The sequence below is a fragment of the Oncorhynchus kisutch genome, linkage group LG4 (genome assembly GCF_002021735.2).
Source record: "Oncorhynchus kisutch isolate 150728-3 linkage group LG4, Okis_V2, whole genome shotgun sequence".
Classification (NCBI taxonomy): domain Eukaryota; kingdom Metazoa; phylum Chordata; class Actinopteri; order Salmoniformes; family Salmonidae; genus Oncorhynchus; species Oncorhynchus kisutch.
The window spans coordinates 67,759,423-67,783,856 of record NC_034177.2 but is presented as its reverse complement, the minus strand read 5'-3'; the positions used below and the strand labels follow the sequence as shown (position 1 = coordinate 67,783,856).

General features: G+C 41.4%; 2 protein-coding genes across 18 annotated transcripts in view; both read right to left on the bottom strand.

Annotated features, from left to right (window-relative positions):
- Positions 1–4,753, bottom strand: part of birc6 (baculoviral IAP repeat containing 6) — a 147,304-nt gene extending 142,551 nt beyond the window's left edge. For all 17 annotated transcript variants that reach the window (XM_020481699.2, XM_020481707.2, XM_020481712.2 and 14 more), the window contains exon 1: positions 4,079–4,753. In XM_020481699.2, the coding sequence (XP_020337288.1) occupies positions 4,079–4,289 (211 nt within the window). In that variant the 5' untranslated portion in view covers positions 4,290–4,753. The remainder of the gene's footprint in view (positions 1–4,078) is intronic.
- A 12,975-nt stretch (positions 4,754–17,728) lies between these two features.
- yipf4 (Yip1 domain family, member 4) lies at positions 17,729–24,389 on the bottom strand. Its single transcript, XM_020481698.2, has 6 exons — positions 24,064–24,389; positions 20,798–20,951; positions 20,486–20,657; positions 20,004–20,081; positions 19,712–19,825; positions 17,729–19,495 (listed from the first exon to the last, which is right to left on the bottom strand). Exons 1-6 carry the CDS (start codon positions 24,119–24,121, stop codon positions 19,358–19,360), a joined length of 714 nt encoding a protein of 237 aa, XP_020337287.1. The 5' UTR covers positions 24,122–24,389; the 3' UTR covers positions 17,729–19,357.
- Between the last annotated feature and the right edge of the window lie 45 nt (positions 24,390–24,434).

Genomic DNA, 24,434 nt, shown 5'->3' with positions numbered 1-24,434 from the left:
ATAGTGTTAGGCAGGATAATTCAACCTGGTTCAACTACATCACGACTCTCTTCTCTGTATACATCAATGATGTTGCTCATGCTGCTGGTGATTCTCTGGTACACCGCTACGCAGACGACACCATTCGGGATACTTCTGGCCCCTCTGTGTTAACTAACCTCCAGATGAGCTTCAATGCCATACAACTCTCCTTCCGTGGCCTCCAACTGATCTTAAAAGCAAGTCAAACTAAATGCATGATATTCAACCGATCACTGCCGCACCTGCTCGCCCGTCCAGGATCACTACTCTGGACAGCTCTGACTTAGAATACATGGACAACTACAAATATCTAGGTGTCTGGTTAGACTGTAAACTCTCCTTCCAGACTCACATTAAGCATCTCCAATCCCAAATTAAATCTAGAATTGGCTTCCTATATCGCAACAAAGCATCCTTCACTCATGCTGCCAAACATACCCTCGTAAAACTGACCATCCTACCGATCCTCGACTTTGGTGATGTCATCTATAAAAAAGCCTCAAACACTACTCAACAAACTGGATGCAGTCTATCACAGTGCCATCCGTTTTGTCACCAAAGCCACTACCCACCATTACCCACCATTGCGACCTGTACTCTCTCGTTGGTTGGCCCTCGCTTCATACTCGTCGCCAAACCCACTGGCTACAGATTATCTACAAGGCTCTGCTAGGTAAAGCCCCGCCTTATCTCAGCTCACTGGTCACTAGTCACCCACTCGTAGCACACGCTCCAGCAGGTATATCTCACTGGTCACCCCCAAAGACAATTCCTCCTTTGGTCGTCTTTCCTTCCAGTTCTCTGCTGACTGGAACGAACTGCAAAAATCTCTCAAGCTGGAGACTCATATCTCCCTCACTAGCTTTAAGCACCAGCTGTCAGAGCAGCTCACAGATCACTGCACCTGTACATAGCCCATCTGTAAACAGCCAATCTATCTACCTACCTCATCCCCATACTGTATTTATTTATTTATCTTGCTCCTTTGCACCCCAGTATCTCTACTTGCACATTCATCTTCTGCACATCTACCATTCCAGTAGATTCCAATTGCTATATTGTAATTACTTCGCCACCATGGCCTATTTATTGCCTTAACTCCCTTAACTCATTTGCACTCAATGTATATAGAGTTGTTGTTTTCTTTTGTTCAACTGTATTATTGACTATGTTTTGTTTATTCCATGTGTAACTCTGTTGTTGTATGTGTCGAATTGCTATGCTTCATCTTGGCCAGGTCGCAGTTGCAAATGAGAACTTGTTCTCAACTATCCTACCTGGTTAAATAAAGGTGGAATAAAATTAAAAATAAATTAAAAATCTGCAATTATGGCAGATGACCACACTTGTCTTGCTCAGAATCGCATTAGTGGAAAACAAGACTGTCCTCAGGGCAGGCCTGGTTGAGTCACATCTAGAAAATTTTAGCTAACCCTAACCCTAAGAGTGCACAAAGAAATTTAGGAGCACAACGAAAAATATTTGAGCTAACAAGCCATTTTCTTTGTAGCGATGGTGCTAGTATGACGGTTATGAATCTGTGCTCAGTGTTTTCTCCATGGCACTCAGGGGCTGTGGTACAGTGAAGTAATCATTGCAACAATTATCATCTGGGCAATTTTTTTTCTACGCACTTTGTTGTTCCCAGGTAGCACAGAAAAATTTTGGGCACGTATGTGAGCAAAATGGTCGCACTTTTGAGCCGTCTAGTTTGCTAGAGATGCTATATCTTTGGTCGTCATCCAATTCTGTCCTCTGCCAAGGAGCAGTCCACAGGACAAACATTATCAAATTGGAAAACTGCATGTTGCCTACAACTCAAATTCACTTGTAGCATATCTCTGAACTGCTGTGTTGTCAGTCACATTATTTACTGTCAACAACACAGTGTGTTAACAGATGCTGCATAGTTGGCCTCGAAAAAGAACCGGCTGTCAAAGACCAAATAGCATTTCTAGAGAATACAAATTTGTCACATGTACACTGCTGTGTCATTTTCTTTGTAAATAAATGCTACTGCTGTCTGTCATCTCTGGGACCAATAGTCTGTAGTCTATTCATCAGATGAAAAAAACAGACCGCTCTTTAGTTCTGATAGCAATGAACAAGTCTGAAGATTTGTCCATGCCAGTGGTGCATAACATGCCAAAATATAGGCTACATGCTAAATTCATCATCACATACCAATTACCCTCAGTGAAAATTGGGGATGACCCCATTTAGTCAACTGGTCGATAAGACTAAAAACATACCAGTCCACCAACAGCCTAATAGTCACAAATATATTATTCTTTGTACTGCTATTTGGCTCAACTAACAAGTAGACTCAGGTACATGTCATTGACAGCCAGTTACATAAAGGTTAAATTTAAATAAATATATATATATATATATAACTAGGCAAGTCAGTTAAGAACAAATTCTTATTTACAATGACTGCCTAGGAACAGTGGGTTAACTGCTTTGTTCAGGGGCAGAACGACAGATTTTTAACTTGTCAGCTCAGGGATTCAATCAGCAACATTTCAGTTACTGGCCCCAAGCTTTAACCACTGGGCTACCTGCCGCTCCACATGCTAGCATGTGTCCTTTTTTAACCTCCAGTAAAAGAGTCATATAATAAAATGTAACTTTGTCCATCCAGGATGGAAACTTTACATTAATTCATATCACACACACATTGTAAACAGTCAGTACAGCACACTGCATACCCAAACACATAAGAGATAAACACATCCACTCAGAACTTGGCGATGTCCCAACTGCAATGTTAAAATAGATTCATAAATAAATAGCTAAGTGCATATGCTAAGAGGGAAGTCATTGAGTGAAGTGATTTTACAGCACATTACACATTGAAGTGAACACAAAGTCATGAAACGGAGAAGAGCGTCAATTCAGCAAATTGATTCAGTTTGTAGCTAACGATAGACGAAAGGCATCAAAATACACCCAGGTGTTTTTGCTCATTGGATTTAATTTAGCTACAGATGGCGAGTCACGTTATGGAACAAACGCCAATATTGTTAATTGTTTGACATCGTCAAACAAACTGTCAAAATTAAATCAGCGTGGGTTTAGGTTCTCTATCGTCTGCCATTTCCTTCCAAAATTGTACAGCTGTGAGCTACAATACTATTAGTTAGCTAGATTGCAAACAGGCATTGCATACTTTCTCGTTATGCCTAGTATTAGTACGAATAGCAACATCACGTCATAACCAACTAGAGCTAGCTAGATAAACGTTCTGCAACAAACTAGTTATTGCTAAAACGCTTGTTAAGAACATTTACTGCGACACCACATGCTCACGGCTGGGTGATCATCTTTGAACTTGACAGCTTAGCTACTTGACTAACGTTATTAGCTACTCGTGTCATCACAATTTGTTCGCAAGCTACCACTGATTATCTATTTTGCTAGCTAGCTAACTACATGTTACCCAAACATGGCGTAATGTTGTGATGGATATACAGTACGGAAGTTACTTGGCTAACGCAATAACGTTAAATCGCACTACAATATGCGGATTATTAATATCGATTGATTGAATGTTGACATTAAACGTTAGATACTGTTAGCGGGTTCGCTAGCTTAGCCAGCTAGCTGATGAGCTGTTTTCATAATACATCGTTAACACGTAAATTCAGTTAGCCAGTTAGATTGTTAATTCGTTAAGTAACGTTAGTTAAATGTCTTGACAGAAAGAGTCAAGACATGTAGCTATCTACTGTAGTTAACCACAGCTCGGAGCTAGTTTGCCACTGCCAGTATCTTTGATGCAACTCTAGTCTAATGTAGGAAGAAAGTAAGGTAGCTAACGTTAGCTAGCTACTTGGTTATGCAAGTTATTGTTAGGAATCGGATCTAACAAATTGTTCCGTGAATCCGTACTTTAGCTAAACGTCAGAATTCACGTTCTAACGTTATTTAATTTGCTAACTAAGGCTAGCTAACCAACCCCAGGTTAACTGATGTGATTGTCAAAATAATTAAACATTAGCGAACTACCTAACGTTAGTTTAAACAGTTACTTAGCCCCTGGACCCTGACTTACCGTGCAAGGCCGAGGCTTGGAGAATAGCCCCTGATGTGCCGTCGATTACTTTGATACTCCCCCGGCTAGTAACCGCCAGGATAGCGTTAAGGGCCGGGTGGTAGGAAAGGCTTCGCAGGCCCTCCTCGTCGCAACGACGGCAACCGTCTCTCAGTACAATCCAATCTGAGGAGGTGGACGAGCAGGAGCCCGGCGAGGCCGCGGCCGCCATCTTTCTTAAATTTTCCCTTCCCTTCTGTGTTTTTAGGGAGCTTCGTTGATACGAGTAAGATTAATACGTGTAAAAGCTGAATTCCAAACTACCGCTCCTCTACTACTGCTGACTCTTCTGCGGCTTCTGCTCCTCCGCCCGTTACCACAGAGGTAGCAATTCACCATCAGTACTGAGAAAGCTACCAGCCGAGCGTCGCTCTGTCAGATGGACGTCAGGTAAACGGAACAAGCGTAGTGCTTGACCATCACGCGATACCAGAAAGGGCACTGCGATGTTGATGTTCTTGAGTTGACTCCAGAATCCAGACAGATAATATCTTTGGATGACATCTGTTTGTGAATGTTACTATTACCCCACTGTAAATTGTGTTTGTTGTGACTCCCACAGACAGAAAGACAGTATGTTTGCGCTCAGACTAGAATAGAGGCGGCCTTCTTCGTCTTCGGTGGGGTTTATCGGCATCCAACATTATGGTGCATTACCGCCATCTACTGTACTGTGGGCCTTCTTCTTCTATACAATGGCGGTTCGCAAACAAACGTGAAAGGTGCAGGCCGCCACCTACTATGGTGGAGTGTGTGGTCAATCACGGTTTAAAATATTAGTTCCATATTTCTAAATCCTCCTACCTAACTCCGTACTTCTGAGAAAATAAAAAGGAGCCCTACTAACTTCTAATAGATGCTTCCCCCATCCCGAGGGCTCCGAGTCCAATCTTATCTTCCACACATCTATCAAAACAGGTCTGATCTTACATTTGGCCTCACCTCCACAAAGTGGAACATTAATATCAAATATATCTCATTCTAAAGCTCTTTTGGCTTACCTTACACGTTGTTGCCCGAAATGTGTTAGCTACACTATCCTAACGAACCACATTGCTTATCATTACAGCATTATGTTCCGGTATGTTAGCTAACTACCTAACTTTAGTTGGCTCATAATACAACAAACGTGTCAGTATATTAACTATATGCTATCTAACTACCCAATGTTTATTGACTTGATTATTCCTGTCATTCTTAGCTTAGCTAAGTGGTATAGTGATTGTGCGTTCTCAATGGACATACCAGAGCGCAGAATAACTGATTCATTTACCAACTCACAACACATACTGAATATGGCCGGTGTCAGTAAACGTCAGCAAAAAAAATATTGCCAGCAGCACAGTTACAGTCACCGACGCTCTGGATAACACGAAAGCTGCCTAACCAGCTCTTGCTTGGGCGATTAAAATAGTCAGAGTGAGGTGTTCTCTCATTTGTGTCTGGAAGTAGCTGGCAAGCTGGCCAACGTTAGCCAGTTAGCGTGGGTGCTTGACTGCCGTTGTGAGGCCAGAATGCTCGGATCAACCCTACTCCTCGGCCAGAACGTCCAGTGTGCGCTCAGAGAGCGAAACGCTCTGAATTTACAAACAGACAATCTGAAAGCTCTGAATTAACGAACGCCCAGAGCGCACTCTGGCATTCCAGATTTAATTTAAGAACACACCCGAAGTCGCAAAATGTCTAGCTAGTAATTTGTTATTGAACAAGCCAACAAGAGGTTGCATAGCAACAGCATCAATTTACGATAGACAGTTGAAGGTCTAGTACGCTCAACTGAAAGGATTCCGTTCATTTATAGTATTTAGTATATACTCATTAAGTATGAAGCATACAGTATGTTAGTATGGGTATTCAAACACAGCTATGGTTTCCATGTGTTTTCAATTTTTACGAACGACATGCCACTGACTTTGAGTAAAGCCACTGTGTCTTTGTATGCGGATGACTACACACTGTACACGTTAGCTACTACAGCAACTGAAATGACTGCAACACTCAACAAAGAGCTCCAGTTAGCTTCAGAGTGGATGGCAAGGAATAAGTTATCCCTGAATATTTCTAAAACATTGTATTTGGAATAAAACACTCACTAAACCCTAAACCTCAACAATATCTTGTAATAAATAATGTGGAAGTTGAGCAAGTTGAGATGACTAAAATGATTGGAGTAATCCTAAATTGTAAACTGTCATGGTCAAAACATATTGATGCAGTAGTAGCTAAGATGGGGAGAAGTCTGTCTATAATATAGCGATGCTCTGCCTTCTTAACAACATTATCAACAAGGCAGGTCCTAGAGGCCCTAGTTTTGTCGCACCTTGACTGCTGTTCAGTCGTGTGGTCAGGTGCCACAAAAAAGGACTTCGTAAAAAATTGCAATTGGCTCAGAACAGGGCAGCACGGCTGGTCCTTGGATGTACACAGAGAGCTAACATTAATAATATGCATGTCAATCTCTCCTGGCTCAAAGTGGAAGAAAGATTGAGTTCATCACTGCTTGTATTTGTATTGACATGTTGAATGCACCGAGCTATCTGTCTAAACTACTGGCACACAGCTCGGACACTCATGCATACCCCACAAGAGGTCTCTTCACAGTCCCCAAGTCCAGAACAGGCTATGGGAGGCACACAGTACTACATAGAGTCATGACGACATGGAACTCTATTCCACATCAAGGAACTGACACAAGCAGTAAAATTTGATTTTAAAAAAACACCTTATGGAACAGCGGGGACTGTGAAGCAACACAAACACTGGCACAGACACATGCATACACACACACAATAACATACGCACTATACATACACATGGATTTAGTACTGTAGATATGTTTTAGTGGTGGAGTAGGGGCCTGAGGGCACACAGTGTGTTGTGAAATCTGTGAATGTATTTAAAATTGTATAAACTTTCTTAATTTTGCTGGACCCCAGGAAGAGTAGCTGCTGCTTTGGCAGCAGCTAATGGGGATCCATAATAAATACAAATGCCATTCCAATAGCTCCGTTCCAGCCGTTATTATGAACCGTCCTCCCCTCTGCAGCCTCCACTGATATCTGCGCATCAAATTCAGCAATGTAAATGCCTGCTCCTGTGTGCCCACTATCTGGGTCCTTGGATCCATCTGTGAAAAGCATTATAAAAGCTAAAAAACTTCTACCAATGTAATTGTCAACCCGTTTTCTTATATCACTGACTTCTGACCAATCTTTTCTTTTCTCTACCAAGGTTAGATCAACAACAGGATCTGTGAGTAACCACAGAGGAATACTGCCTATCACCACACAAGGGCCAACCTCCCTCAAACTACTCACATTAGCAAGCTTTCCAACTGTCCAACCAAAACCACTGCCTTGTCTACTTGTATATTCCCAACAGTCATCTAGAACAGTAGCAGTGGAATGATCAACCTCACAACTGGAGTCTTTAAACTCATTTCCTGATACCCCCTTCTACCTCATACTGGAGCCTCTCATACTACCCATACTGTATCAGTCAATGCTCCACTGTCTCTATTTCCTGGCAATAATCACACTTTCCTATTGGATGCTTTCCTATCACATTTAAAGTCTTATTCAACGAGCAGTGTCCCACCCTTAGCCTCCTCTCTTCGGTCTCTTCCTGCAGTCCTCCAGACTTTCCTCTGTTCCTTGAATAAATGCCCGCTCTAATTGTCTCTATTGCACTGCCATCTCTGCACCACCACTGTCCATATCAGGCTTTTTGCATCTGCCTTGCTTATTGAAACTACAACATTACCATCCCCACTACTAAGTGCTTGTTTAGCCAGTATATCAGCTGCCTCGTTCCCCTCCACATGGGCTAGGACCCAAGTAAATATTGTCTGTATACCCATTTGTCTTACCATGCCATGGGTAGGTAGTACCTCATACTGAAGGTGTTGTCTGCTACATGAACTAAAGGTGCACATGAGTCAGAGCAAATAACTACTCTGTCTGGCTTGACTTCCTCCACTCACTGCAAGGTCAACAGTACAGCCATCAGCTCCACCGTATATACAGCCAGCTGATCTGTAATACGTTTCCTGTCTGCCACCCCACATTCCTGCACTACAAATGCTGACCCAGTACGTCCTGTCCTTGGCTGTTCTGAAACGTGTTTAAATGGCCATATAATCCTGATATAGAGTATCCAGATCCTATCTTTCCATAGTCTCTCCAACATTTCTTGATCAACTACTGGAGGCGGGAGTAGCCATGATGGATTCACAGGAATAGCTACCATGGGGCTAAACTCCCTTACATATAGTCCCATCTCCCTCCCCCGGGTATTACCCACCCAACCAAACTTGTGATCGGTCCTCGCTCATGTTCCCAGCATGCCTGTAGAATCCCTTTCGCAGGATGAGACACCCAATTTCCCTGTAGGTTGACCCAATAATTCATTGGCAATTGCTGTCTCTTAATCTGCAATGCCATATCCCCCATCTCCACCTGTAGTGCAGACACTGGGGAGGTCCGAAACGCCCCTGTATGACATCTAGTCTTTCTAGTGAGGTCAAGTCTGCTGAACCATACGCTATACTGCCATAGTCTATTACAGATCGGATCAATGCAACATACATGGTCCTCAATGAGGAATGCCCCCCAGTCCTTCCCGGTCAGACAGCGCATCACATTTAGCACCTTCTTACACTTTCCCACCACTTTCTCAATGTGTTCTTCCCAGGTTAGCTTAATGTCAAAGTACACCCTAAGGAACCTGAAGGCCCCAACCTCTCCAAGTTTCTCCCATATAACCTCAAGTGTACCTCATCTCCCACCTTCCTCTTGGTCAAGAACACTGTCTTAGTTTTCTCTACAGAGAACCTGAATCCTCACATTAATGCCCACTGTTATACCTCATCAATTGCTTCCTGTACCTTCCTGACTATGTATGGAACATTTCTTCCCCTCTTCCAATAGCCCCCATCAAATAACCTCCCAATATCCAGCCGTACCTGAGAGCAAACATCATTGATCATGATTGAGAACAACAGAGGACTTATCACGCTCCCCTACGGTGTACCGTTATCCACTAGGTAGCGTTCCTGATAAAGACTTCCCCACCCTAACCTGGAGAGACCTTCCAAACAGGAAGTCCTTTATTCAGTTGTCTGTCTTCCTCCTATCCCCATAATATCAAGCTTGATTAGCAACCCCTCCTTCCACATCATATCATATGCCTTTATCCACAACAAAAAACGACAGCCACAACAGTCTCCTTGTTCACCTGGGCCTTCCTGACCTCTGCTTCTAAGCAGAGCACTGGCTCCATAGTTCCCCTTCACTTTCTGAATCCACTCTGATTTGCCAATACTAGCCCCCTGCTCTCCAGGAAGTACATTAGCCTCTCCATAATCTTACATACATGGGATGTTAAAGCCAGATAGCTTGTTGGCCTCATTGGGTCCTTCCCTGGCTTCCGGATTGGTACAACTACTGCCTCCTTCTACAGTAGCTACCTGGTAGTTTCCCGTCCTCCCACACTCGGTTGTACAACACCAGTACCTTATCTTGTCCCTTATCCAGCCGAGAGAGCCGTGCGTCCTCCGAAACACAACCCAGCCAAGCCGCACTGCTTCTTGACACAATAACCGCTTAACCTGGAAGCCAGCCGCACCAATGTGTCGGAGGAAACACCGTATACCTGTCGACCGTGTCACGCTAGAGCACGATGGGACAAGAACATTCCTGCCGGCCAAACCCTCCTGAGCCCGGACAATGCTGGGACAATTGTGCACCGCCCCATGGGTCTCCTGATCGAGGCCAGCTGCGACAGAGCCTGGACTCGAACCAGGATCTCTAGTGGCAGGGCTAGCAGAGCCTTAGACCACTGCGCCACTCTAGACGCCCCCAGGTGAAGTTAACCCAGCCTTACCTATTGCCCTCTTCATCTCTGCCATGGTAAATTGTGCATTGAACACATCATTTACATTCTCCCTCCTATCCAGCACTCCAGGATGCTCTTCTCTCATTCTCTCTCTCCCCCTCCTCTGACAGATTAGCTGAGCTATGCACTTGGACAAATGCTTTGGCCATCATCTCTGCCTTCTTATCTGTTTTTGCCATATCCTCCCAACTCGTCAACACTGGACAATCCCACTCCCTTCTGACCCAACTCATCCTCTTAATCATCCTCCACACTTCTCACACAGGTCTCGCCCTTCCAATGGTGTCACAGAACCAACGCCAACATGACATCTTTGCCTCACAGATCATTTTCCTCACTAGAGACTGGGCCTGTTTTACTGAATCTGATGCTGGAAGTTGTGTGTACTTTTCAGTACTCTAAATGCCCTGTTCATACCCCTCACTCCTCCATCTACCATGGGACTGCTTTCCTCCTCCCTGAACTCTTAGGTATAGCCTCAATAGCTTTTTCCACTAATACGGTTCTCTCCCAGTTATTCACACAATCCACATCCCCTCTCATATCCACCTGAGCCATCACCTGCTCACTTAGCTCCTAAAACTGGTCCCACCTGCCTACTCCATCTACTGACACCTCTTCCTCCCACTGGCCTACTGTGAATAATATGGGGTAATCATCACTCCCTACTATCGACTCCTCCCATACCGCCCACTCACAGATTCTTGCCATCACACTAGATACCAGAGTGAGGTGCAAGGCAGGCTCATTCCCTGAGGCTACATCAATCCTGGTCGCTCTGCCATCATTCAGGCACACCAGATCTTTCATTTCTATTCGATTTTCCATAACTTGGCCATTTCCATCCATCCGCCGCCCCTCCCCCAGAGCATGTTGTGGGAATTCAAATCCGCACACCACATTACCTTACTTCCATCCTGGCCCTCCACACTCTTCAGCACTTCCAAGTCCAATATCTGACACGGATTAAAGCAGTTCACTACCACTAGCATCCCTCCTCTCAGCCACACCACCACCACATATTCCTGTTCAATACCTTTGCCAAGTATCCTGTAAGAAAGTCCTTGCTTTATGAAGGTTGCACATTCACCCCATACACCTCTGTCCCTACGAACCACTACATATCCCTATACGATAACCTTGGTTTGAGCCATGTTTCCTGTACACAAATCACATCAGGCTTAGCTGGCATATCCACAATGAACTGCCCATTAGCCTGCCCATTAGCCAACAGGCTTCGAGCAATCCATTGTAGCATTACCACCATAACTAAGATCCAGTTATACATGACTCCAGCCTTCGCTGATTGAGGTCATCTCAAACCTTTTCCCATGTCAACCCTGTCATACTCAGATGTCTCCCAGCCACTTTCACTATTAGCTGAATCCTCTCTGTTTTAGACTCCACTTTAGCAGTGCTGTTGATAGTTCCTGCTATGAAAGTCAACCAGCTTTCTCTTGTCTATGTATAACATGCCTCCACCCACCTGCCCCGTAGTCCCCGATCTAGAGGCTTCTACCCATCTCTTCCTTGAACCTGTATATCCCTGGACCTAGACCACCCTTAATGCCTCAGCATATGACACCCTTTTTAAAGGCTTCGGGTACATAAGCCCTCACATAATAACTCATATATATATAACTCATGGTTACTTTACTTGGCAGTACCCTGCCCTTGAAGTGAAAGAGAATTGACAGGCTATCTACCCTCACTCCATCCCTTATTGCTTGCAATCTTTGAACATTCACTAGAACACCTTCTCTCAAGTTGTCGCTTACCTCTTTAGTGCTGACACTCACAGGTACACCTGTTGTCACCCCTTTAATCCACAGCTTCCCTGCTTGATCAGTCCAACTGCTCGACACCACCTTACACTTCCCTATTTGCTTCATTATGAGAGCTTCTTCCCTCTGAGCCGTGCAGAACACCAACAAGTTCCCATCTCTTAACACTTCAGCATTGACAACTTCCCAAATCAACTATTTTATTGCAGCTTTCAACTAGAGGTCGACCGATTATGATTTTTCAACGCCGATACCAATACCGATTATTGGAGGACCAAAAAAAGCCGATACCGACTAATCAGACAATTTTTTTTACATGTATTTGTAATAATGACAATTACAACAATACTGAATGAACACTTATTTTAACTTAATATAATACATCAATAAAATCAATTTAGCCTCAAATAAATAATGAAACATGTTCAATTTGGTTTAAATAATGCAAAAACAAAGTGTTGGAGAAGAAAGTAAAAGTGCAATATGTGCCATGTAAGAAAGCTAACGTTTAAGTTCCTTGCTCAGAAGATGAGAACATATGAAAGCTGGTGGTTCCTTTTAACAAGAGTCTTCAATATTCCCAGGTACGAAGTTTTAGGTTGTTTCGAAGTTTTGACGAAGTTTTGACTATTTCTCTCTATAACATCTGTATTTCATTAACCTTTGACTATTGCATGTTCTTATAGGCACTTTAGTATTGCCAGTGTAACAGTATAGCTTCCGTCCCTCTCCTCGCTCCTACCTGGGCTCGAACCAGGAACACAACGACAACAGCCACCCTCGAAGCAGTGTTACCCATGCAGAGCAAGGGGAATAACTACTCCAAGTCTCAGAGCGAGTGATGTTTGAAACGCTATTAGCGCACACCCCGCTAACTAGCTAGCCATTTCACATCAGTTACACCAGCCTTATCTCGGGAGTTGATAGGCTTGAAGTCATAAACAGCTGCTGACAAACGCACAAAAGTGCTGTTTGAATGAATGCTTACGAGCCTGCTGCTGCCTACCATCGCTCAGTCAGACTGCTCTATCAAATCATAGACTTAGTTATAACATAATAACACACAGAAATATGAGCCTTAGGTCATTAATATGGTAGAATCCGGAAACTATCATCTCGAAAACAAGACGTTTATTCTTTCAGTGAAATACGGAACCGTTCCGTATTTTATCTAAAGGATGGCATCCATAAGTCTAAATATTCCTGTTACATTGTACAACCTTCAATGTTATGTCATAATTACGTAAAATTCTGGCAAATTAGGCGGCCCAAACTGTTGCATATACACTGACTCTGCGTGCAATGAACTCAAGAGAAGTGACTCAATTTCACCTGGTTAATATTGCCTGCTAACCTGGATTTCTTTTAGCTAAATATGCAGGTTTAAAAATATATACTTCTGTGTATTGATTTTAAGAAAGGCTTTGATATTTATGGTTAGGTACACATTGGAGCAACAATACGCACCGCATCAATTATATGCAACGCAAGACACGCTAGATAAACTAGTAATATCATCAACCATGTGTAGTTAACTAGTGATTATGATTGATTGATCGTTTTTTATGAGATAAGTTTAATGCTAGCTTGCAACTTACCTTGGCTTACTGCATTCGTGAAACAGGCAGTCTCCTCGTGGAGTGCAATGAGAGGCAGGTGGTTAGAGCGTTGGACTAGTTAACTGTAAGGTTGCAAGATTGAATCCCCTGAGCTGACACGGTAAAAATCTGTCGTTCTGCCCCTGAACGAGGCATTTAACCCAAAGTTCCTAGGCCGTCATTGAAAATAAGAATGCCTTCTTAACTGACTTGCCTAGTTAAATAAAGATTAAATAAAGGTGTAAAAAAATAATTGGTGTCTAAAAATAACGATTTCCGATTGTTATGAAAACTTGAAATCGGCATTAATTAATCTGCCATTCCGATTAATCTGCCAACCTTTACTTTCAACCTTTTCAGACTCATTGCCCCAACCCCCCCCCCTTTTCTCTAAACTTCAGAATCACTTTATGCTCCTCCTCACCTCCATGATCCCCTCGCAAATTAGCTTGTCCTTCACCCTCGGCACACTCTACCTCCGAACTACCACTGGTGTTGGAAACTATTCCGCCCTTTATTTGTACCACTAAGCTCCATACTTGCTTCTCTTTCTTTTCCATCACTATCTCCTACCATGTCTGACCCAGTAACAGCACAGCCATGCCTAACAGCTGCCACACTGAGTAAAGTTTGATTGTTTGCTAATTCCTTTTCAGTCGAATTGCAGTGCTACTACTCTGATCAAGCCACCAAAACAAGCAACCATGCAGCCTTATTTCACTGCCAAGCCGAGATTTAGCTGAAATATGCCACCTCATGGAAGGCTGGTACGTAGGATCAAAAATATCTGTAGAGTTCAAAAGGTACTCCACTCAAGACCATGAAAAGGCAAAACCCAAGGAGGCCGAAATGCAAAAATAATGGGTAAAATTGGTAATAATTTTAAGAGCAGTTGGGAGGAAAAGTTTCATTTCCAAAAGTTTTGAGTGCTCAAAACCATTCGTTTTGAGACAGGGGTATCACCAAAGCTATGTTTTTATTAGGTATGTTGTAGCTAATTTCCAAAGATGCATGACAATCTCAAAACATTTTTCAACAAAAACCGGGGCCATTTGCATGACAATCGTTACCCAAAATTCCATAATCGTCACAGCCCTACATCTGGTGGACATCGGGCGTTATACCTTCGTCAGTGCTATCAACAGTAGGTCCCTTTATTTTTTTATAGCACCTTGCACTTTCACCCTTCGTATTCTTTTGAGCATGGATTCAATTAAGTGATATGAGTTTTATATGTAATTTTAAACTGGGTGGTTCAAGCCCTGAATGCTGATTGGCTGACAGCCATGGTATATCAGACCGTATACAACGGGTATGACAAAGCATTTATTTTTACAACTCTAACTACTTTGGTAACCAGTTTTATAACAGTAATAAGGCACCTCTGGGTTTTGTGGTATATCGCTATACCATGGCTAAGAGCTGTATCCAGGCACTCAGCAAGGCTGGTGCCAAAGAAGCCGTGGTATATTGACCATATACCACCCCCCCCCCCATGCCTTATTGCTTAATTATATGATGACTCTTTTTTTTTTATTTTTTATACAGCCCTTGCCTGATGTTGGGATATGGATCCCCATGCAAGAAACCCAAATAATAAACCCTAAAACCCACCAGCAGGTGGTCGCTATAAAGGTGTCCTATACATAGATTTGGTTTGCTCCTAGCAGAACTCGGCAAAGTGAAGCCAACGTCTGTGCTTGCATACTCCCTAAAGACCTAAGCTTTAAAAATGAGTAAAACCCTAAACCCCACCAGCGGGTGGTCCCTATAAAGGTGGCTGAAGAAATTTGGCCTGTCCCCAAGGGCCCTCAAGTGTTCTACAGGAGCGCCATCGAGAGCATACTGTCAGGCTGCATCACAGCCTGGTACAGCAACTCCACTGACGGAGTATAGTACACTCAGGTGAACGCATCATTGGGTGCTCACTGACTGTCCTCCAAGACACCGACAACACCAGGTGTTGCAGGAAGGCCAAGAAGATCAAGGACCAAAGCCACCTGTGCCACGGCCTATTGTCCCCGCTTCCATCACTCAGATCATTGTTACAGTTGTAAATGTGTATATATTCTTATAATTTGTATTGTCTCATTCATTTCTATTTTTTTACCTGCTTTGTTGAATCTCAGAGCATAAGAATTTAATTGTACCCTGCAACTACATCCATGATCCTGTGCATGTGACTAATAAACTAATCTAAGTGCAGTACTTCTCAACTGAAGAAATGTGCATGAAAATGTAGTGCACTGCAGACAGTAGGGCCTAGCTGCTCCTCTCGTTGAATGACAGCAAACACTTAATCGAAGAATACTGTCCATAGTTCCCACCCCTACTGTTGACCAACTGCTACCAAACTTTGACTTGCCTCAATAAAAAACAATGTTGTTGCTTATATTGAGGAAGCTATTTTCTTAGTCAAATGATACATTAAGAGAATGGAAGAATCAAATGCTTTATTTAAATATATATATATTTTTATATAACTGTCTACAGACTGAAACAACATTTGAAGTCATATAGCGTAGTCTTACAAGGAATTGGAAACAACATTGGGTGTGGATACGGTGGGAACATGTGGATCTGACCAAGTATGTAAATGTTAAGTTTATTATTTTTGTCCATCTAGGTTTTTGTTGTGTACTAACACCAAAACGAATACTCCCTTAAAACTTCTTATGGCTGCAGGGGCAGTATTGAGTAGCTTGGATGAAAGGTGCCCAGAGGTGCCCAGAGTAAACGGCCTGCTTCTCAGTCCCAGTTGCTAATATATGCATATTAGTATTAGTATTGGATAGAAAACACTCTGAAGTTTCTAAAACTGTTTGAATGATGTCTGTGAGTATAACAGAACTCATATGGCAGGCAAAAACCCGAGAAGAAATCCAAACATGAAGTGGGAAATCTGAGGTTGGTCGATTTTCAACCCAGCCCCTATTGAATACACAGTGGGATATTAGTTATGTTGTACTTCCTAAGGCTTCCACTAGATGTCAACCATCTTTAGAAACTTGAATGAGGCTTCTACTGTGATGTGGGGCCGGATGAGAGCTCTTTGAGTCAGTGGTCTGGCAGAGAACCAGGTCCTGGTCACACGCATTTCACATGATAGCGACCTGCATTCCATTGCTTTTCTACAGACAATGGAATTCTCCGGTTAGAACGTTATTTAAGATTTATGATAACATCCTTAAGATTGAATCTATACTTAGTTTGAAATGTTTCTAAGAACTGTAATATAACTTTTTGAAGTTTTCGTCCGACGTTCGGCTGGACCTGCACAAGCGTTTGGATTTGTGTACCTAACACCCTAACAAAAGTAGTTACTTGGACATAAATAATGGACATTATCGAACAAAACAAACATTTATTGTGGAACTAGGATTCCTGGGAGTGCATTCTGATGAAGATCATCAAAGGTAAGGGAATATTTATAATGTTATTTCTGATTTCTGTTGACTCCAACATAGTCGGTTAATATTTTTTTTCTTCGGAGCGCCGTTCTCAGATTATTGCATGGTTTGCTTTTTCCGTAAAGTGTTTTTGAAATCTGACACAGCGGTTGCATTAAGGAGAGGTATATCTATAATTCCATGTCTAACAATTGTATTTTCATCGACATTTATAATAAGTATTTCTGTAAAATGATGTGGCTCTCTGCAATATCACCGGATGTTTTTGGATCTAGTGAACGTAACACGCCAATGTAACCTGAGTTTTTTTTAAATATGAACTTTATCAAACAAAACATACATGTATTGTGTAACATGAAGTCCTATGAGTGTCATCTGATGAAGATCATCAAAGTTTAGTGATTCATTTTATCTCTATTTGTGCTTTTTGTGACTCCTGTCTTTGGCTGGAAAAATTGCAGTTTTTCTGTGAGTTGGTGGTGACCTAACATAATCGTTTGTGGTGCTTTCGCTATAAAGCCTATTTGAAATCGGACACTGTGGTGGGATTAACAACAAGATTACCTTTAAAACGGTATAAAATACATGTATGCTTGAGGAATTTTAATTAGGAGATTTCTGTTGTTTTGAATTTGGCGCCCTGCAGTTTCACTGGCTGTTGTCATATCGATCCCGTTAACGGGATTGCAGCCCTAAGAAGTTTTAAGACCTTCGCTTAAAAAAGAGCAATATTACAATTTGTCTCCCTTGAAATGCCGTAGCCACATCACAGCCAGTATACACTTCTTTAAAATAGTCTTCTTTAATCCAAGATAAATCAAGAAATCTGTAATAGATATGACGTTTTTGCCGAAGTTTAGTCCTGCAATTTTACATTAAGATATTATTTCTCAAGAGAAAAATGTTTAATTAAAACTACTCGTCTTTCGTTGAATGACAAACACTTTATTGAAGAATCCCGTCCATAGTTCCCACTCCTACTAGTAGTAGTAGTACTGTTGGTCAATCACCGACAAAGGGGCATTAACTTTGGTTACTGAACTTCGTCTTGAGAAAAAGAATTGTGTGCGTGAATAGACGGAAAAAACCTGCCTAACACCAAAGTCACAAAATTCTTTCATTGTATATATGCGCAAACTGTTTAGACTGGTAAGCATGCATCAGGCTTTACACACACCACCGACAGCAAACATCCCCCACTGTACAGACCAACAGTCAGTCTGGTGAGTTTAGGCCCATCCCACCAAGACACCTTTTATCATTTATAAAGCCCTTGAAGTCAACCACCCCAATAACACCTAAATTGGCTTTGACTGCATTAGCGTAAAACCAATGCACATTTCCATTCATCCTCTACCCCTAGAAACCATATGCATACTTGAATTTACTTATCAGATATCCAATTTCAGATGTACTTTGTGACAAATCTAAGGCCAAATTTGAGGTCAAACTGGCAAATTTCAACAACTGAGAATTTGCTATATTGTTCTAAAAGCGAATTATACACAATGTGTAAGAACATAACACAATCTCAAAAATGGTTTCAATGTGTTTTTTTTAGCTAATAATTCATAATATATTCACTATAAATTCCATATCACTAAATTAACCCCCCTGACAAGTATTTAATTGCTATAGTACATTCAACATTTCCTACATAAAGCTTGGGTGTGAAATTAAGTTTTTGCATGCAGATTAATGATATAACACATTACATACTGTATGAGAATGTTGTTTAAAATATTTAGTACAGTACAACAGTTACACAGACAATTATGTTGATATATTTTATGCCCCCTTAATGTGAATTAATGAGCGTTTTATAACTCTTAATTGTTCCAGGTCTAGTAATTTTTCACAATTGTATAACATGTTCTGAATACATACAATAGATACAAGCAAGTTGTCTGAAAATATACATCCGTTCAATAAAAGATTTTTAAACTGTATAAAACAACTAATGAAAGGCACCAAACTTTAGTAGACTTTGTTTTATTTCACTCAAACTGCCCATCTACTTGTCTACCCAGGCTGAAATGACCACTAAATAATGCATAACAGTATGCTTAGCCCACTCCCTTACACAATAATGGGGAACCTTAGGGGCAGACTTCTTTCTTAACCCCTTGGTTCAAATTGAACAAATTTGCACTGTATTTGGCACCACCTTCCTCTATGGAATAAAAGCATTAACAAAAATCAATGACTGGTATGTTTGTGACCCTCCCATGATTACCAAAACCAGATTTGACGCCTTGATTAAATAATTACAGTCCTTTTATATGATGCGAACCTGCGATCTAATTACAATTCAATCTGAACACCGAGCTTGGACCATAAGCTACCGCTTTTTACTGAGCACAGAGGTAAGGGGTACATTTAAATACACTGATGTAACATACACCCTTATATCCCCACAGCCTAGGATTGTAAACAGGGTTAAAGAGGGAGAAAATGACCTTTCAAAAATCCATGCTCCTTATTTTCATTGTGTCTTTTCACGGTGCTTTGTGTCATTCCCCAACCAAAGTTCCACTGTTGCCATTTGTCCAATCAGACACCAGTATATAGTGACAGGAAGTAGATGTACAAAAGGAAAATAGGGTATATGAGCAGAGGCTTCTTGGTTTTGAATTCATCCCCAACGAGCAGTGAAGCAGCACTGTAAGCAGCCCAAAATACTCCAGAAAGCTGAAAAATGACAGTTATCAACAACTAATGAACACATATCTAATTTAAGTCCATTTGTACTTTCTAAAAATATATAATCAAATACAGATGTAAAAATAGCTTTGAACAGGTTAGTTAGTGTATGTTAAATCAAACATGCAATGCTGAATTACAGAGACTCATTTGTGAGAAAAATCAGATAGAATAAAGGTTGATTGTCTTTGCTCCTATGCTCACCTTTATTAGTGTAGAAACAACATCAAAACCCCCAATGACCAAAAGCAATGGGGCTATAACGATGAGCGGAAGTAGAGAATATCCAATCACTCCAAGAACTTGTCCATAAGACACCTATTGAAAACAGAACAATGCAAGTCAGTGTTTCACAGCACGCCACATCATTCAGGTTGTAATAGGAAGCAAATGCACATCCAGAGGCATGTACAGTATCAAGTAAGAGAAATGTATTCCTCATCAAGACTAGGAATACGACTTATTTCAGCTAAATGTAAACTTTGGTGGGTCTTACCTCACCACCAAGAACACGAGCCAGCAAAAAGATTGTTAAAGAGCCGAATATCCAAATGGTAATTATCCAAGACACCACCTTAGGAAAATAAAATAAAGCGACAAATAATTAAAACACAACAACCAAAATAATACACACGCTGAAAATTGTGACATTGTACCAAAGTCTCTAGAAGACTAAATATTTTGGTGTGGGAAGTCCTTTTTTGAACATTCTTATATCGTTAAATATATCAATGTAGGCTGCCTCCCATTTAATTAAATTCAGTAAGTGAAGAGAACCAGTGAATCAAGCCCTGTTTGCGTGAGCAGCATGTGCATCTAATGTTGTTTCAAATCTCAACCCTACAATCGAAGTTCACCATTTACTTTTTCAAAGAAATCTAACTTAGTTGAACCAACAGCCCTCTCTGGGGGGCCAAGGGCCAGATGTAAGGTATGTTCTTAGATCAAAAGAATTCACAGCTTGAACTGCCGCCTCACCCTGAACTGTCCGTAGATGGAGATCATGGAGAAAAGCAGTACTATAGCCAGCGGGCCCCAGAAGTCAGGGTTGTCCCTCACAACCTGCCGGTTGAAGCCCAAGGAGGGCATTGGCATGAGCACACAGCGGATCTTGTAGTAGATGTCTTTCAGGTCGATGTCCAGCTCCTCCCTAATCATATAAGTGTATGAGATTGTACAGGAGCATCGTGAGATATCAGCACATTTAATTTGTAGTGATGGCCAAATCAAGTGTCATTTTAATATCAATGTACATGGATAAAGAATGGGTTTCTTGAAGAAGGTACTCACAGAAGAGGTTTGTTGTCTTCGGGGTCATCCTCTTCTACTTCCAGGAGCCAGCCATAGCCTCGTTTCCTCAGGAACGTGGTTGCATATGGGTCTTTTGCATTGTCACTGCCCATGTTCAATTTAACATCTGGGGCATCAATCGTACCGCTTAGATCTGTAGGGAATTTAATGTATACGATTATTGCACATTTTGTCTCTCTGCCCCATAGCTAAATTAGTAGAATTGCATGAATGTTGCTTTACAATATCTAAATGGTCTCTCTGCCCCAAGGCAAAATGTCTAGTATTGCAAGAAATTAACTTAAATGTTCTCTCCGAAGATGGGGGGGCAATGCTTTCTGGAATGCAGAAAGGCAAGACATGCCCCCCAGTGGTCGTCACACTGTCTAAATTACATTAAAGGCCCAGTGCAGTCAAAAATGTGATATTCATGTTTTTTATATACATTTCCACACTATGAGGTTGGAATAATACTGTGAAATTGTGAAAACGATGATATAGCCCTTTTAGTGGATGAGCCTGTTTTTGTGGGACAGAATTTAGGCTTGGCTGATGACATCACAAGGCAGTAAATTAGTTAATAGACCATTAAGAAAATAGTTCCAAACCTCTGCCATTAAAACCCATCAGATTCTAAGCCCCGTCTAAGCCGGGGAGTGTTCCACTAAGCTATTTGATTATTTTTTAAATTAGGTCATACCAAGGATCATTTAGCTATTTGATTTTGAATTTTAAGATGCCTTGAAGTATCCCAAAAATATGTTTAAAAAAATATTTGATAAAAAATGTGTTTTGGTCTTACTGTTATTAGCCCATACAAACGCATTGAATAACAGATAGTCCCCCCCAAAAATGTAAAGGAAGTTCTCTCTGAAGTGTCTGTCCTATTACTCAGAGATATAAGAATGATCAGGAAATATATTTTTTACATGTATTTCACCTCACATTTTTGGCATTAAACAGTCCATACATACTTCCATTCGTTTTTTCAACTGGTACCGGGGACCTTCAGATGAGTCTTGCAAAACAACCGACATGTACATGTTCGTGAGAGTCTCACCTTTGTACAGAGGAGTAGTATGTGTGTGTAGCCCAAACAGTTGGGACGCTACGGACAGAAGTTGGCAGATTGGCTCAGAAGAGTCTTGCGGAGGTCATAGAGCAAAACGGAGAACATTGTGTTCGTGAGAGTTTCATCTTTCCATAGAGGGGTCATAATAGTTTGTAGGCCAAACCGTTTGGACGCTACAGCCGATTTTGTGAAGACACATTTTAGGGATTTCTCGTGGTATGACAAACACCGCTCTAGCTCTGACACCTTTTACCAGCAGATGCGTTAGTGCGACATAAGAGGGTGCGGTGGATTGAGACGCATCTGATACAAAAAAACATCTCTGTAGCTTAAACAGACAGACTATGTAGATGTTTTTATTGTGCTAATTTAATTTCAGTGCGGGCGCAGACAACCTTAGGGGGTTTGTTTTCAGTTTTCCCCACTGAGGTATACTAAGAACTGAAGACTGCGTCCATGATGTCCGCCCGTTGTTTTCAAGGTAATCTACTCGTATTCATATATGCTGATTCATGGGCCATCAATATCTGGGTTGGATCCGTTTTATATGGGCCAACATCACATGCGCTTAGGCTGACCACAACACTCGCGCACGCAAAATAAATGTAGAAATCCATGTTATTCAATTATTGCGCGTGCCAACAAGCATCTGCGTTGCCAAGGGCTAAAATAGAAGTCATTCCTATTTCTGACGCAGATCACGCTGCAAGTCCTGCCTCTCCCATCTCATTGGTTTATAGAAGCAGGTACCCACGTGCCATCTCCTCATTGGTTATACCCACAAGGGGTGATTGAAAGGTTAACTGTTTTGCCGGTTGTCGTGGTAATACTATGAAAGTGTAGATGCCAATCACCATATAAATTCAAAGATGAAAAATCCTGGAAAGGGGGAAGAGCCATACATGTTTAATGCTTTTCGACCTGTCCCCAAATGAATGTCATTGGTTCAGAGTTTGTTTTGATATTTTAACCTGCGTGTCATGATCGCATTTGGTGTGGGGGGACAAAATAAATGTATGCACGATAGCGCACTCGCGCAGCCGGTTAGGGTTCCGTTCACACAGGGAACAGTGCGAGCAGCGACATCACCACATTATCCAAAACATGGCAAATATTGGATGATCATACATTAAAAATGTTCACATATTCAGATGCTGTGAGTTTTTTTTCAAATAAATGTTTTTTTTTTTTTTTATCAGCCTCAGCGACAATTATTTGAATAAGTCTATGGGTGTTTTATGCACAAAGGTGATGACTAAAGTATCTTATTAGGAATTTTAATATGATTTCTCTATGTGACTCTATGGAAATTGTCTTCCTGGGCAATATGCAAAAACCACACCTCCATTTCCTGGTTGCTAAAATTCTAATAGTTTGCCTAATTTCAGTTAATGTGACAAAACAAGCAGTTTAGAGAATCATTGTACTATATTTTCAATAACCAAAAAATATTGTATTTTCAGCTGGTGTACAAAACCTAAAGTAAAAGACGCAAAAAATAAACTATAGAACAGGACACATAGACATAGCGCACATAGAACAGACACCGCTTCTTCGACTTGCTTCAATGAGAACAGATCTATCATGTACATTTCTATGTGAATTTGGTCGGGTGTGCTAGAAAGTTACATATTGCAGCTTTAAACTGTAGTATTGAAGCAAAACTCTAGGAGCAGTCAACGGTGCCTCGCCCCTTTGTTTTCACCTCCCTACTCAGACCACTCGCAGACAGCCCTAGCAATTATTCTTTACTAGGAAGTTATTCGTCTCTTTTTGACCATTTTAATTGAAAAATCACAGTAAGGTACTTGTTACCCAGAAATGATTTGATATTAAGATAAACGGCTGCATTGGACCTTAAAACCATTTACTCAATGGGAAACACGTTAAACTAGTCCAAATAAATTGTTGAGTTTTGTATTAAACGTATCTTCAATATAATAATATGTTAGGTGGATTTCCTTCAGTGATATAGCTAACGTTACATAGCTTGCTAACGTTAGCCTAGCCGTACAGTAGCAGCAGAAAGTTGTCAAATCTCTCTGAACCACGGTAACTTGACAAAAACGACAACACTTTACTCAAGCTAGTTACCCAATGAATTAATGCTAGCAGAATGACGTGTTGACAAATACGGTAGGTAACTAAAAATATAATGAAACACATGACAGTATTCACGGCCTGCTAACATTACCCTCGGCTTCAGTTGATGAGACGAAAGTAAAATCTCCGTTGGTGGGAGAGAGATGCATTGTTGATGTTTTGTCAACAACCTTCAAGTCCTAGTAACTGACATTTAAATAAAGGGTTTAATTGAATAGATTGCCACAAGTAAATACAACGTTGTCATTGACTGGATTTCCCAATATTTTCCCAACTATTCCATCTTGTTGTTGAGGTATCGTTTGCTCAAACACACAGGCAGCTACCGAAGCAGGAAGTGCAAGGGAGGCTGGGAAAGACGACACGTCAAAAAATCCTAACACCGCAGCATACAAGCTCGCCATCTAGTGGGTGGGGAAGGTGACGCTGGACTCCCGCCATCAATACGCAGCATGACACCAA